The sequence below is a fragment of the Cornus florida genome, unplaced genomic scaffold (genome assembly GCF_030987335.1).
Source record: "Cornus florida cultivar Cherokee Brave unplaced genomic scaffold, ASM3098733v1 CherokeeBrave_3.0.0_Hap2_Chr11, whole genome shotgun sequence".
Taxonomy (NCBI): Eukaryota; Viridiplantae; Streptophyta; class Magnoliopsida; order Cornales; family Cornaceae; genus Cornus; species Cornus florida.
In genome coordinates, this window is record NW_026775581.1 from 87916563 (window position 1) to 87933621 (window position 17059).

At 33.8% G+C, this 17059-nt stretch overlaps 2 protein-coding genes across 2 annotated transcripts; both read right to left on the reverse strand.

Annotated features, from left to right (window-relative positions):
* Positions 1-2325: 2325 nt before the first annotated feature.
* On the reverse strand, positions 2326-5567 carry LOC132281488 (NAD-capped RNA hydrolase DXO1-like). Its single transcript, XM_059783188.1, has 6 exons — positions 5352-5567; positions 4900-4965; positions 4093-4202; positions 3544-3758; positions 2532-2541; positions 2326-2383 (listed from the first exon to the last, which is right to left on the reverse strand). The coding sequence occupies exons 1-6, from the start codon at positions 5565-5567 to the stop codon at positions 2326-2328; spliced, it is 675 nt and encodes a 224-aa protein (XP_059639171.1).
* A 1587-nt stretch (positions 5568-7154) lies between these two features.
* LOC132283268 (NAD-capped RNA hydrolase DXO1-like) lies at positions 7155-15999 on the reverse strand. The gene is made up of 13 exons (XM_059785201.1): positions 15550-15999; positions 14376-14611; positions 13854-13919; positions 13652-13730; positions 13431-13510; positions 13275-13298; positions 12795-12919; positions 11570-11780; positions 11418-11471; positions 8776-8822; positions 8389-8473; positions 7754-7817; positions 7155-7562 (listed from the first exon to the last, which is right to left on the reverse strand). Exons 1-13 carry the CDS (start codon positions 15911-15913, stop codon positions 7459-7461), a joined length of 1539 nt encoding a protein of 512 aa, XP_059641184.1. The 5' UTR covers positions 15914-15999; the 3' UTR covers positions 7155-7458.
* Positions 16000-17059: the final 1060 nt, after the last annotated feature.

A 17059-nucleotide genomic window follows, 5' to 3' on the forward strand; every position in this document is an offset into this window, starting at 1 on the left:
TCAGATCAACAATATGTTTTATTAATTAATTAAAGGAAGTAATCTGTGTGCCCTTTTGCTCATAATATTAAGGTGCTGTTTGATAAAACTGGAAATTTTAGATACTGAACTTTAAGTAAGTGCCCTTTGCTCATAATTATATATGTATATATATATATATTTTCTGTACATGACTCTGGAAAGACTCTACGTGTATAAAAAGCTGTGTTAAAGTGTTAAACCCAAAGCCCATGAAAGACTGAAAGACGAGCACACTCATCTTCAAAGTCCTAAAAAGTAGATGCAGCATGAGAAATGAACTCAAGCGCCAACAAAAATATAAATAAAATCAAGTTTGCCTACAAAATTCCAATAAAATTAACCATCAAAAGCCGAGATTCACGAGTTAAATGTATATATTTCAATAAGATGTTGAAACACAAAAAACCTATAGAAATTGAAGGCAAAGTGCAATACTACATTTTTTTTTTTTAAATAAGCAGTGTTATTGAGTTACTAAAATAAATTTTTAAATGTGTTACAAGGATGCTAGTATGAAGGGCATAGAAACTGGTATTAAAATGGGTTAAGTGCAATACGACTATAAAAAAAGGGTTAAATGCTGTGGCACCCCTCAGGTTTGTTTATATTGCTCAAAGATTAAATTAGTGGATAAAAATGTCTAAACCTCCTGCATAAGGTTTGGTTAACTTTACCCTAACACCCCTTTTTGTTAATTAACTGTTAAAAAGTCAAAAGTCAATTAATTAAAAGAAATATAATGCCAAAACTACTCTTGGCTAGTGAAGATGAGATGTATGAGGCCATAAATGAGTTGAGACCAGCTAGGACATAAATGACGTGGACTTTAACTTTTCTGGTTTTATTTTCCATTAAGTTGGATGTTCAATTGAGGCATATATTAAACATATTGTGAAATTATATTAATATATTGTTGGGTGTTTAATTGAGACTTATGATTGGTAAAACTAATTATATGCTTCATGCTAACTAATGTTTTAGTGTTTCCAATCAATTCATAAAATGAAGGAAGGCAGAGGAAAATGAAAAAAAAGAAGAAAAAAATAGAGAACAAAGATGACATCATATTATGAACATTATATAAAATATATTAAGTAATCATATTGTAGTGGATTTATAATGTTGGCTTAATCAGCTAAATTATGTAACATGATTCAAAATTAATTTCATAATAATTTTATTGGATTGATTTTAAAAAATATATATTCATAAATATATATCCCCCTCTCTTTACCTTGGAGTCATTTATCAATATTTCTTACAACTTAGTTTAAGAAAGAAAAGCGACCTAAAAACAATCTTCATGTTGCACTTTTGGACCAACTTGGGATGTGTTTTTGTTATAGATACCAAGTTATCTATACGAGGCAGGGTCATATATAATCTCATTGTTATTTCTGTACATGTACCAAATTATCATATATAGACAGTATTTACCACTCCCTAAGGATTCTCTTATCAACAGATTCTGCCTTCTAGTAAAAAAATTACTTACCAAAGATTTGTCACGAAAATGTTTGGCATTGCAACTTAGTGATTAAAAAAGCTAGGAAGCATGGATACGGACGTGGTGAAACAATAAATCTCAAAAAAAATAAAATTAAAATACAGTAAGAATGCATAAAAAATAATAACATAACACATTATTATATAAATAAAAAATAATTCAGCGAATTTTGAAAGTGTTCCAAATCACAACACTCAGCTTTCGTACTTCATATACTCTGAAAGTGTTACAAAGTGATTTGGGAAATCTTGAATAAATTAAAGCTTTGATAGAGAAGTATATTCTCCTCAACACTCAAAAAGTGTATGCAAACACGACCAGAGCTAACAAAGTAAAAATATAACTCAAATATATATATATTTTTCCATTTTCAATAAGGAGTTTAGTGAACAAAAAATTTCATCTGCTGGGCCATCACTGCAAAAAATTGATAAAACAAGGCTCTGATGATCTTAAAAAAATTCTTGTATTTCCCTCTAAATCCTCATAAACCCAACAAAGTTGACAAGGTTAGAATCTCTCTCTCTTTCACGGTCTCGTAGAGCCAGCTTAGCACGTCATCAGCAAATGCCAGACACACTCCTCCCTGTAAAGTGTTGGGACAAAATATCCATTATTGCAAGCCATTGACTATATTATCTTACCTTAACAAACCAGACAGCCAGTGTCATTTGAAAATGTGGCACGTCCTTAATGTCCACAGATCATTAGAAGAGTATCATATCATATAATCATTTTATATTACTAAGAGGATTAGTTTTCTATTTTTATAAACGTTCATTTGCATTCAAATTAATTCATTTTATATTTTCGGAAACTAGGACAGTTGAAGTTGTCGGTTTTATGACACAGCAACTACACCATTTCACATAGACAGAACAGATGAATTAACAAGATTGCGTCAATACATAGACGACAACATGGACATATAGCCACTAAGAAAACAACTAAGAAACCAAACAAAGGTTCGGTTTGCACAAATGTTGCAACAAACGACATGTACCTGCCAATATCTGCATCAGGGCAACATACATTAACATTGTGCATAAAATTAGGTCAGAGAAGTCTCAATTACAATTCCAATCCTTCTCAAATAGTAATGTAACAAATTTGCAATACTATCCTTAATTTGCCATAATAAATGTCTCTAAAGACATATTTGAGTCGCAATTAAAACAGGAGAGGGGGCTGTCAGGTGTTGAAGCCTTCATGGAGCTAAAATATAGTCCTTCCTTCCAATAAGAAAGAAGAAGAATATATTAAATAGCAAATAGGTTTTACGTAAATCCGACGACAATATAAGGGACACTAGCTAGATATGACTGAATCTGCAAAAAAAAAAGTTAACGTCGGTAGAGTTGGTAAAGAATGGGCGGTTGGTCTTCCTCTTCCCTTGGTATTTATATAATTCAATTAGTTGCACGATAAGTCATAGCACAGCTGATATCTGTTATGTGCAATTTTCATTTTCAGCCTTTTCCTTTCTAACCATACCTTCTCTTTATTCCACAACCACATCAAGTAGACTTTGCATGTCAATCTCGAAACAATAACTAATTAGGAGACACATTTATAATTGGCAACACAGTGCAGATGAAGAATAACAAATGATTTAAGGAAAGACATATAGGAAGGAAAATTTACCCAAAACTTACGGAGGTATTTTCATTCAAAGATTCAATCTTTACTCATTAAAACACTCTTCGGAACGCCGGCCTCATCTCATACATATCAAATACATCGAAATGAGGAACAATGCGGCATGCATCCCCATGCATAAATAAAATAAACCCAAGCAATTGCAATCTCCAATCTTGTATCCTGTACCTGAAATATGCCCCAGTATCGTAAGGGTGAGTAACATAAAGCTACTCGTAGGAAATGAGCATGCATCGACCTAGCAATTTTTCCCTTTCATATCTTTCCTCAGTATGAGCCTGCAACTGTTAAAAAAAAAAAATGATGATTAAAACTAAGGAATGAAAAGGAGGATGAAGATGAGAAAGCATGCCAACCTCGCGACTTGTCTTCAATAACATAAAACTTCCTCCCATCGTCGGTTAAATCACAGCAATCAATTTCTGCACCCATCAAAATACGATGAGCTCCTAATTTAGTTTCAATTACAGGACAAAATTCAACGTTGGAATCAACATGATGTTTCCGGTCCCCATCAGCTCTTTTTCCATCTACAGTGGCCAGGCTCTCAAAACAGTATCCCCAATAACATCTGATTCAACAAAACAAGTCTGAGAAAGGTAACAAAATCATTTGTTGATCATGACAGCATCAAACCAAAATAATTACTTAATCAAGTATTTATCAAAATACAATTCATATGTATTAGGACTCAAAAAGAGTCGAGCATTCAACAGTAAAAAATTACCATTTCAGTATTTCCCCATCAATCATCCTCTCTAATATCTTGTTTTAACCAAGCAATAATATAGAACTTCTCCATAAAGTAAAAAATTAAATTTCCTTCTGAAGTAAGAAACTAGGCAACACTATTATTCAAAACAAGTGTATAGATATAGTTTAGTACCTTCGACGGTCGAACTCACTCACTCTGTAGCCTTTCTGGAAGTTTATGCACACCAAGATAGACAACTCCATTCCTTTTATGCACCCCCATTTCCCAAGGTTCGCTTTTAAGATAGGCAGTTGCCAATATCTGCAGATAAGCAAGAGCAATTAAAAGGCTCATAAACCAAAAAACAGAAGTGATTAACAGGTTGAATCGCTCAATCAAATTGTCATTAAGAAAAAAAGAATTTGCAAAAATCTAATGAACTTCGTCAGAATTTGATTGAGAAGATGAAACAAGTAGATATGACTAAAGTCATTCAAAGGGATCAGCACGTACCTTATTGAGGTTGTTTCGATATGTCTGCCGAGAAAGGAACAACCTTAAGTTAGTAACCTTAAATCAAAAGCACGTCCTTATTAACAAGGACCCGAATCCTCTCCAGTGGAACAGTAGGACCTGTTCCGAAATGGACAGAACATGATGTATTGTTCACAGAAGGGGATTTTCTTTTTATGCAGAAGAAGAAATCTTACCACGAAGTGAATATTTTGAAGTGGTATATTTTTGTCTCTGATACAAGATATAAGGTCGCCAAAACCCTGAGAGCCCCAATCTGTTGTGGAGAAAAAAACAGAACATTGACCTCTAACAGTATGAATGCTTGATTAATATAATTCATTTGTCGTAGCATTTTTAATCGCTAAGGCATACCTTTTTTCTGAATAAGAGTATCAAGACCTTCAGTTCAAGTCTGCTCCAACATCTTCAGTGACGAGACGCTTAAAAAGCCTCTAACATTATGAAGAATGACACATATAAAATAAATGTACGAAAGGATTACCAAGTTGAGATCATCAAAGTAAACATCTCCATCTCCTCCACGACTATAACATGCAAGTTCAGATGGCTGCATCACATGCCAAATACATGTATTACACAAAACCAATAAAATAATCTGTAATGAATAATGGAGCAAAACAGCAAAAATATTCCATTTATATATTCATGATGCTGCATGTAAAGATTTCATTGGTAGAGCAGCATTGAAAATATTTGAAAATTAAAAAAATAAAAATGTCTTCAATGTTTTCTATATCTTGTAATGAATAATGTAGCAAAACAGCAAAAACTATTCCAATTATATATTCATGATAATATATGTGGGACGTATCCAAATGATAAATAATGAAACATGCATGGTATTGTAACATTGAAAATATTTGAAAATTAAAAAAATAAAAATAAATAAAAAGGAACATGAAGAACAAATTAAGAAAAGAAAAACATTATTACCTCCTGGATTGTTATACATTTTCTTGCTAATGTCTCTTCACTCTTTGAAAGCCTTAGTTCAGAAACAAATCGTTCATCCCGACGGCCATTGAAAAACTTTGAATTATATCCATAGTTTTGCCTTTGAGGAAAAGGTCCAGGTCGAGGAAAAGGTCCAGTTCCTCTATCATTTTGCCAACGGCCACGTCCAAAACCCCCTCTAGTTTGGTTGTTCATATTACGTATTGGAGGCAAAACTGTCAAACAAAATTTGAAGAGTTAGGCAAGTAACATTTGGGAAAAGGGCGAAGCAAACAGAAATAATAAAACAGAAGTCTTCTTACAGCAGTAAAAAAATAGGGTTACTCTAATCAAAGTCGGAGCCTAGATTTCTAAAGCAAAATAGAGGACTGACTGATAATATTTCAAAACAATACTGATTTGAGACTTGGTTTGGTAGACTACTATTGACCCTTACTTTCTCTTGAATGACTTTCAAAATACCACAAAACATTAAAGAACGACTTTTACCATTCCAGGGACAGTTTTGGATTACCACACCATAATTACTACTTTCACTAGACACTTGACTACATTAATCTGACTAGATACCAAGTCACCATAAATTATTTGCCTCATAGGGGGAGAAAATAGTTCCCTAACTAATAAGAAAGTTCAATGACCAGTTAAAGGAATGGAGAAAACGCAAAAATCGGTTCAGTAAGTCAAAATTCTCTTTTCAAGGTGTGTGTGTCGTAAAACAAGAGAATTAAAAAGAAAAAAAAAAATTGGCCCCATGTGAGCATGCTCACGTAGACTGATTCTAGCCAATCAAAATAGGCCACTGATGGTGTCGACTATTGCTAGCAAAGCTCTTATTGTGATGAGCTAGACAGAAAGTTTCAAGGAACAAAAATGACACAACATCTAAGACTAATTTGCAAGAACAAATACAAGACAATGTTCATGAATTAAATAGATAAACATACTGAATCCAACACTATAAGAATTTTAAATTGTCAACGGGTAAAAACAATTTAAAATTCTGAATATAATTTTTTACCGTGATCTGAGCTGAGCATATTGAAATGCCATGGCTTGGAGGACTGGCAGTTTTATTGTGACTCTATTGACATGCCATCTTGTAACTGATACTTGATCACCAATTCAACTTTATTCTAAATCTCAACTGTTTTCTTACCATGTATGTTGAGCAAATCTCACTGGTCTTTTAGTTTTTTTATTTATTCAGTGACTGTTTATTCGATGAACTATATAGAGAGGACAATATTTACCACTCCCTCTGTTTATTCGATAAACTATATAGAGGACTATACCTAATTTATATGTTTTTGTTTTGACATGATGATATGTTACTTTAAAGCTAGCTGCTTGACATGGACATGATAATACATAAATATATATATTGGATATTATCATTTGTTATCATCACTAATTTGGAGTTAGATCAAGATATTTGTTGTTTTTAATTTTTTAAATTTTATATTCTTTTTATAATTGATCTGTAATAGATTTTAAAATTGTATTAAAATTACATTCTTCTAATAAAAATAATTACAAAATTACTGTATTCTAAAAGTGTTCCAAACCACGGCATTCTTTGGAACTGAAATGTGAAGCCTTTTTGTGTCCCCAATGCAGTAGGAACAGAATTAAATGTTGCATAGTTTCCTAGTATATAATCCAACAAATATCGGATAACAAGTAAAAAAAATGGAGATCAGATTAAAGCTTTGTTAGAGAACGCTCCTTGACACTCAAAAAGTAAATATGCATGGTCATAGTAAACAAAGTAAATATATCTATCACTAAAAAATCATATATTTTTTCCTTTTCAATAACGAGTTCAGTGAACAAAAATTTTACATTTACTGGGCCACCTCTGTAAAAATTGATAAAACAAGGCTATGTTGATCTTAACAAAGCCATGCAGGTAACTCACAGTACTTGCAATCTAATTGGAGCATGTTTTTTATCTAGAAAAATACAACAAAAATTACATTCAATTCCATAAAATCTAACATAAAATTTTAAATATTCCCATGCCTCTTTTTTTTTCTTCCCTCTTTTAATCAAATATTTATATAATATAATTAGTCGGGTTTCCTCATAATTGTTCAACATGATTGGTAATCGCATCTGGGCAAGATTGTGCTTGCAAAAGCTCCAAACGGGTGAAAGGTGGTGCGAACTGCAATATGTAGTCTTCATCTGTGCCACACAATTCGAAACAGGTTAATTATCCGAGAGCATTAGTGTTTGTTTGATAACAGAAAGAGACGATAAGTCTAAATCTTTCAACTACTCGGGAAGAGCAGTTGCGACTTGCAATATTCTAGAATTTCTCTCTTTCCATCTAAATCCTCATAAACCGAACAGAGTAGAGAAGGTTAGGATCTCACTCTCTTTGACAGTCCCGTAGAGCCAGCATAGTACCTCATCAGCAAATGCCAGGCACACTCCTCCCTGTAAAGGGTCAGGACAAAATATCCATTAGAACCACGAAATATGTTGAGTGAAGCCAACTTGCAAGCCGCTGACTGCATTATGCTATCATATTCCAGACAGTGAGTGTCGTGTATGTGGCAAGTCTAAATGTCTACAGATTATTAGAAGATTATCATATCACATAATCATCTAAATTACTTAGAGCATTAGTTTTCTCTTTTCATAAAGAGGAGCATTTGAATTGATTAGTTAGTCTACAGTCTCACCCTCTCAGCACCCACGGTGAATAGGAGCATTCAAATTAATTCATTCTATACTTTCAGTATCCAGGACAGTTGACGCTGACGGTTTTACGTGTGTGATACACAGATGAAGGCAAATTATGTGTAATACAGTATGACAGGGCAACCTCACCATTTCACACAGACAGAACAGGCAAATTAATGATATTGTGTCAATAGTAGAGGACAACATGGACATATAGCCCCACCACTTAGGTGACAACATCAGCATGCCACCTCTATGAATACAACTGAGAAATCAAACAAAGGTTCTGTTTTGCACAAATGTTGTAACAAACATGATGTACCTGCCAATAATTCTTCAGTTTTACTCTATGTGTTATATCTTTGGTTCTTAATCTCTCCGTGCGGACAAGTCGTCCTCCATCATCTCTGCATCACGGCAACACGGTGCATAAATTTGGTCAGGAATGTTTCAATTATCATTCCAAAAATACCACCAGACTTAAAACCAAATTTTATTTCCTTCTCCAATAGTCATGTAATAAATTTGCAATCCAATCTTTCCTCTGCCTTAACCAATATGTCTCTAAAGACATCTTTGGGTCACAATAAAAACAGGAGGGGGGGTAGGAAGGCAGGAGGAAGAGAGGACTGTCGTGTTCAAGCCTTCGAGGTGCTAAAATATATTCCTTCCAATAAGAAGAATTGATTAAATGGCAAAGAGGATTTACCTAAATCCGATGACAATATAAGGGACGCCAGCTAGAAATGACTGAATCTGCAAAAAAATGGTCAAAGATATAAAATGATTAAAAAAATTTCCATTCACACAACAAACCTTTGATAAAAGTCAGCTTAAATAAATATTTTTAAATACAAAACGCCAATTGCCCAACAAATTCTGAAGTGCAAAAGTAGAAATACTGACAATCCCATAATAATTACAAAAGGCAGGAGAACGCTTGAAGAAGTGGCATAATGCACTAAGAAGCATGCCAATTGTAACATTATCTTAATGTGCACAAGTATGAAGGGCACTAAGACTTTCATAGGCATAGTAACCCCACTGTGCCTTAATACTTTTCTAACCTACCTTTTGAAGTCCAAGCAAAAGTGTGCGAATGAGAACGTTGTGAAATCATCCCTACATAATGCATATATTTTTCTGTAGACATCCACATGTCATAGATGTAATTAAAAATATCATCGTAACTAAACAAAACAACAAACCTTTTTCCCAACTACTTGGGATCGGCTACATGAATCCTATGTTTCTATTCCGCTGTCTAATGCCATTGCCTCAGTCAAACCACATGCTATCATATCCTTCTTTACTAACTATAACCATGTTAACTTTGGTCTTCCTCTTCCCCTCAATGTGATTGTCTTCTTCGAATATGTCCAAACCATCTTAACCGATTTTTCTCATTTTATCTCCAATTTGTGCTACTCTAAGTCTCCAAACATCTCCTTAATGTGGTCATTTCTAATTCTCTCCTTTCTAGTCTTACCTCAAATCCATCTAAACATTTGCATTTCAGCTACACTCACTTTATGCATATGTTGTTTTCTAGTTGCCCAACATTCTGTGCCATAAAGTATGGCTGGTCTAATTAAACATACCATTATAAGTTGAAAATGATTGATAAAACATGTTAAAAAGCAACTTAGCTGTGTGGTAGTAATTCAAAATCTGTTAAGAGACATAAAAGAGAAGGAAATGAAGTGTCCCGTGTGGACAGCGTTGAGTTTAAAGTATTACTTAATTCAAATCAATGAATTCTCAACTTCCTTTTTTGGTTGCAGTGGTAGGAGATGGCATGGAGACACTAACATTAAATGCTCAACACACTATAGTTCAGTACGGCTTTAGGTTCCTCCATGTTGAACCAATCTTACTTTTAAGAACGTGGTCAATTACATCACTCCTTTTTTTTTTTTTTTTTTTTTTTTTTTAATAAAAAAAAATGGCAATCGCTACCTCAAAATATATAATAAGCAAAATAACATTACTCTCAAACGGAAGCTAAACATATTGATGTTGCAACTAAAATAGGTAGCTTAAAAGATAATATTGCATGCAAGTAATCAAAAGGTAGTGTAATCTTTCACTATTATTTCCCCTACTGACTGTGTATTTCCGGAGAATGGGAGATGAACTCTTTAGTAAAGGTGCAAGAACTACTACGGATCTACAGGGCAGTCTGAAGGGTACTGCAATAAGGTGGGGGCTTAAGAGAGGGCTGGAAGTTGGTCCTTTTGGAAACTGAAAAAGCTTAATGGAACAATAATTGGGAAGAGGAAGCACATAAATGGTACCACAATCACATAAATTTAACTTATGTAAGCATGTAACTCTACTGGTTTACGGAAAAACATAAAGAATTCTGCTACTTACAGAACCTAGAATACGAATCTGTAAATCATACAACAAAAAGAGATGGATACCAATCATGAAGCGAAACAAATATTAAACATCCTAACAAATTCTTAATCATATCAGACAATAAGCTATAAAAACCCTTTAGACACTGCACCCCACAAAGAGAGACACCCCTTGAATTTCACAACTTTGTACTTTCCAAATAAACCAATATAAATTGAGCAATTTGGACAAATGAATTTTATGTCTAGCAGGGAAAATAATATCATCTTTAACATAGATTTTCATCTAAGGTCAATATTGTTACATGGAAAAGGAGAACTAAACCACGCAACAAGGCTACTCAAAGTGCATAAAGTACCAATGCAAAGATGAGATGACATGAGCATGGGAGATCACTAGAAAATCCGTGATGCTTTCCACATATTTTCCTCTATCATATGGATATTTCAAAATGACTGCACAGTAGTTATGCCCCGAGTACAATGCCAAACACACACGCATACACTCCATTTTTTTTTTTATTTAAAAAAAAAAAACAAAAGTAGGAAAGCAACACAATTGGTGCCGCTGGGTCCTAATAATTAGGGATTATATAGATAAAAAAAAATCTAAAAACATAAGCACACGTCTTGAATAGGATCTGAAATGACGATTCCCTGACAGTTTTGTTTGCCAAACAATAAATGAAACAAACTCTTATTTATTTCAAAAAGAAAATCTTCGCAAAACACGAAGCATTTGGTATTTATAAAATTCAATCAGTTGCAGGATAAGTCACATTTTAGTTGATATCTGTTGTGTGCATTTTTCTTCTTCTGTCTTTCCTTTTTGACCCTACCTTTTCTTTTATTCCACAACCAGATCAAGCAGACTTTGCACGTCAATCTTGAAACAATTACTAATTAGGAGACACATTTATAAATGCCAACACACTGCAGATCAAGACTAACAATAATAAATGATAGACATATAGGAAGGGAAATGTACCCAAAACTTGAGCAATTTTTCCCTCTCATATCTTTCCTCAGTATGAGCATCCAACTGTAAATATATAGAAGGCAAATTATAAGAAGTCAAAAAAAAAAAAAAAAAATTAGGGAATGAAAAGGAGGATGTAGCCCAGCAGGAGGCATCCCAACCTCGCGACTTGTCTTCAACTCAACATAAAACTTCCTCCCATCGTCAGTTAAATCACAGCAATCCATTTCGGCACCCATCAAAACACGATGAGCCCCTAATTTAGTTTTAATTACAGAACAGAATTCAACGTTGGCATCAACTTGTTGTATCCGGTCCCCATCAGCGCTTCCTAGAGTGGCAAGGCTCTCAAAACAGTATCCCCAATAACATCTAATTCAACAAAACAAGACTGAGAGAAAGGCAACAAAAAGGATATGATGATCATGACATCATCAAACCGAAATAATTAATCAAAGTATTGTTTACATCAAATTCATAAATATCAAACACCATAAATAACCCCAAAATTCTAGAAATGCTCAAGTATTTATCAAAATACAATTCATATGTAGAAAAACATACAGGACTGAAAAAGTCCAGCATTTAACAGCAAAAATTTACCATTTGGGTATTTTCCATCAATCATCCTCTCTAATCTTGTTTTAACCAATCAATAATAAAGCACTTCTCCTTAAGTCATAAATTAAATCTCTCTCAAATATGGAATTCAAGATACAAGGAGAAATTCTCATGCTATAACTGGCTGTTAGATATCATAATCATCATCATAACTTTCCAAATATGATTCCAATAGCATCGCATTTCTAAAAAAGGAAAAAAGATATAGTTAAATGACTTCAGAGATATTGTCAGCAACTAATTCATGAGTGAAACAGCTTCTTTATTTAATTTTAGGAAAAAGAAAACAATATATATATCTTTTTTTTTTTTTTTTTGATAAGTTATAAATATATATATCTTTTAAATTACTTTTAATGTAGTTTTTCCTAGTAAGGCCTTCCCAGTGAAGGATTTTTGGTGTTCGATAGCTGCAGTGAGCAAACTGTAATTTGCTTATTTTTCTTATCCCTATAGATAAATTAAAATTCCTCACTGTGAATTAGGAAATCCATTCAAATCCTGCCTAACAAAACAAAACATCTATGCCTATCATGTTATGCTGATAAAATAGATTACTAGGCTTTCCTTTGCAAATTGCATCTAGGAACACTGCAACATATATTTTACGTCTTTGATATCTTTCCATTTCCTTTTGAACTAAGGCAGCACTATTTTTCAAAACTAGAGGATAGATATAGTTTAGTACCTTCAATGTTCTAACAGAAACTAGGCAGCACTATTTTTCAAAAGAATCAAAACTAGAGGATAGATATAGTTTAGTACCTTCGACGTTCTAACTCACTCTGTGGCCTTTCTGGTAGTTTATGCACATCAAGATAGACTACTCCATTCCTTTTATGCACCCCCATTTCCCAAGGTTCGTGCTTGATATAGGCAGTTTGCAATATCTGCAGATAAACAAGAGCAGTCAAATTGTAATTATCACTTTATCAGTGATTCACAGAATCAAAATGCTCATAAATTTAACACTTGGATGAACTATCTGGTCCATGAGGCTAGCAACACCAGTTGATAAAATTATTACATTATTTTCAGATGTGCAAAACTAGATATCCCAAAAACAGAAGTGGTTCACAGGTTGAATCGTTCAATCATAAGTCATTAAGGAAAAAAGAATTTGCCAGACTCCAATGAACTTCATTGGAATTTGATTGAGAAGATGAAACAAGTAGATGTCCACTTAATCATGAGAATTTTTTTTTTTACAAGTAAGTAGAGCCATTCAAAGGGATCAGCACATACCTTATTGAGGTTGTTACGATATGTCTGCCAAGAGAAACAAGGATATCAAAGGAGGAGAAAAAAGAAGGGGGGGAAGGAACAACCTGAAGTTAGTAACCTTAAATGAAAAGCATATCCTTATGCACAAAAAGGCTAGAAATATAGCACAAATCTTACAACGAAGTGAATATTTTGAAGTGGTATATTTTTGTCTCTGATGCAAGCGAGAAGGTCGCCGAAACCCTGAGAGCCCAAATCTGTTGTGGAGAAAAAACACAGCATTGACTCTCTTCAGTAATCATACACATAAACCATAAAAAAAACTAAACTGTAATAGTAGGCATACTTGCTTAAGTAATATATTTCACTGTTGTAGCATTTTTAATCACAAGGCATACCTTTTTTTGGAATAAAAGTATCAAAACCTTCATTCAAGTCTGCTCCAACATCTTCAGTGATAAGACGCTTAAAAAGCCTCTAACATTATGAAGAATGATGCAGATGAGCTAACAATCAGGACAACATTAATCTAGATTTAAAAACCTTATGAAGAGATGAAACAGAAAATTCTAAAGCAGAATAAATCTCTGAAAGGCTTACCAAGCTACTATCATTGAAGGAGACATCTCCATCTTCCCCACGACTATAACAAGCAAGCTCAGATGGCTGCATCACATGCCAAATAGATGTATTACACAAAACAAAATTTTGTAATGGAAAAATAACAAAGAATATTTATATGTGCTCATCTGGCAGTCCGAAAGGATTATTGACCAACATGCTGACACATTCAAGGTGGTGGATTGGTGCATTTTAGTCACACCCAACTAAATCATCAGGACCAAAATAAACCAGTCAAAAATTTAAACGATCCAATCTACGTACTCTTTGAACCATCACTTGTTGTATTCCTTTTTATTATCACTTTCTCTTAACCATTACAATGAACAAGGTAGCAAAACAGCAAAAAATTTCCAATTAAATAACATATGTGGGACCTACCAAAAGAGAGATAATGAACCAAGGTATTGTAACATTGTACACATTTCATTGGTAGAGCAACATTGAGAATACTTGAAAGAAAAAAGAAATAAATAAAAAAGAAAAGAAAAACATTCTTACCTCCTGGATTGTTATACATTTTCTTGCTAATGTCTCTTCACTCTTTGTAAGCCTTAGTTCAGAAACAAATCGTTCATCCTGACGACCATTAAAAAACTTTGAACCATACCCAAAGTTTTGCCTTTGAGGATAAGGTCCAGGTCGACCAAGGATGCCAGCTCCTCTATCGTTTTGCCAACGACCACGCCCAAAACCCCCTCTAGTGTGGTTGTTCGTATTACGTATTGGAGGCAAAACTGTCAAAATAAAAAATAAAAAAATTTGAAGAGTGAGGCAAGTGACATTTGGGGAAAGGGGGATGGGGGAAGGGGGAGAAAACAGTTCCCTAACCAATATTTCTTGTGATAGATTCAAAGTTTCCAAGGTACCAAGATGACATAACATTTAAGACTATTTTGCAAGAACAAATATAAAATACACATGTTCAAGAATTAGATAGTTATATATACTGAATCAAACACTGAAAGATCTTGTCTTACACTGTTGTACTTCAGAGCAACAACATATCTAGTAATCATCCCATTGTTGATCGCAATGCCAATGTTAACAAGAATACCCTTAAAAATCGTATTTGGGAAAAGGAAAAAAAAAAAAGTTGCTTTCTTCTTCTCTCATTTTCTTGTTTGGTTGGTTGTAGGGAGGTTTTGGAACTCAATAGTATTTACTCTTTATATTCATTCCATTGGCCCTTAATTTAACTCCAACCAAGCAACTTAAACATATGAATAATCAAGTGATAGTTACTTTTGTTTTACAAAATAAGTTTAGAAGAGCCACTGTTAAACTCAAATTAAACCAACAAACAGCTCAAAGTAATCTCTCCAACTATCTCCCCAACCATACAAAAACTGCCAAATAACTAATTCTCTGCCATTCTGCTCTATCACGAGCCATGAGTAGACATAAATTCAACCAAGAAGAAAAGGAGACATATAATAAAAACAAGGTGGGTATGTGTCAAAACCCAGTATTTACCGATCAGGAACTCCATGAGCAAATACCCACTATAAGATATTGCAAAAAACAAAAAGGGTATGCTTCAAATCCCATTATTAACCTATCAGGAACTGCTAAAGCAAACCCACTAGAAGAATTAGGCAAAAAAACAGAAATATCAATCCCCATCAGAAAACCAGAATTCAATACAACCATCAAGAAAAAAAGATAAATTTACCGGGCACTAGATAAGGACTAGTCGCAGGGGTTTTACAGTATTCTTCGTTATCGGACCCAAACAGATCTTTATCATCTTCCTCACGATAGTAATTAGACCTCACTTCCCCGTTATCTTGTTCTTCCTCCTCTGCACCGCTGCTGCTGCCGCTACCACTTCCGCTGCCACTGCCACTGCCACTGCCGCCGCTACTGCTCTCTCCGCCGCCGCTACGATTAGACGAAGATGATGAGGAAGAGGAGGAGGAAGAGGATGCAGAGGAAGATGATTGGTGACTCTGTTCTTCGTTGTTCTCTTTATTTTGATCGTCGTCGTTGTCGTACTCTTCTCCGAATAAATCTACCTCTTGTTCGGAGAAGTCCATTTGTTTCGTTACAAACTCTCTCTCTCCCCCTCTCTCCCCTCTTCGTTTTCTCTCTCTCCCTTCTCTGTAAGCTTAGAGCGAGAAATTCTGGAATGTGTGTAATTGTGGGCTGGCTGACATGATTCGTTTTTGTACTTGGTGGAGTACACTAGGGCCTCGGGAATCGGTTTAGGCCCAATACTCAGAGAATGCAGCCCACTAGGACCTAATTAGAGCCCTTTAAGTCAGATCATTATCCCGACTGCAGCCCAATTATAAGTTTTATCAACCCAACCTCCGAGTCAGCAGGGCGGAGCCAGAAATTAAATTCATGGGAGCAAGTGTAAAAAAAATATTTAATAATTACGACAATAAATATAGATTTTATAAATTAAGAGATAAAAAAGAAAAATAACTTAAAATAATATGTCAATCAATGAGTAGTTTAAGAATGATAAACAATTAACAAAAATTTTAAAAAGGAAAGAAAAATGAGGCTTCGTTTGGTTAGATGGAATCAATTAGAAAAGAAAGGAAAGAAGAAATTTTTAATTTTTTTTTAGAGTTTGGATGGATGGAAAAAGAATCGTAATAGAAAATATAGTTTCCCGTATTAGGCTACTTTCCCCCAAAACTTTTCTCACACAAAACACGACATGGGAAAATAAAATTTTCTCGTGAAAACTACTTCTTTTTATTTAAAATTCTTATCTTATCCAACAACTGAATTATGTAAAACAATTAATTTCTTTATTTTCAAACTGAATTTCTTTTCTACTAGAGGCAAGTTTTTTAACAATTTATATTTTAGTGGACTATAGAAGGTAACTTCTCTATAAACATATTCTCTTACAATACCATTGGGACAATTTTTTTTTTTGGGTTCCGAATATATACATTGTATCAGATATATTATACACTTCTATTATATAGACAGAGAATAATATATAATTTTTCTTTTTTTGTGTTCTCTAGTTGAAAGCCCATGAGTTCATGAGCCCAAAATTTTTTATTTTTATTTTTATTTTTAAGCTTCCTTATTTCTCTTAAATGAATAGGTAATTCTGCTTCTACGGTTCTACATAAGAAGTCTTGAAGTATTGTTTTAATTTAAACAATATAAATCATTATATTTTTAAAATTTAATAATTCATCATTTTATTAAAA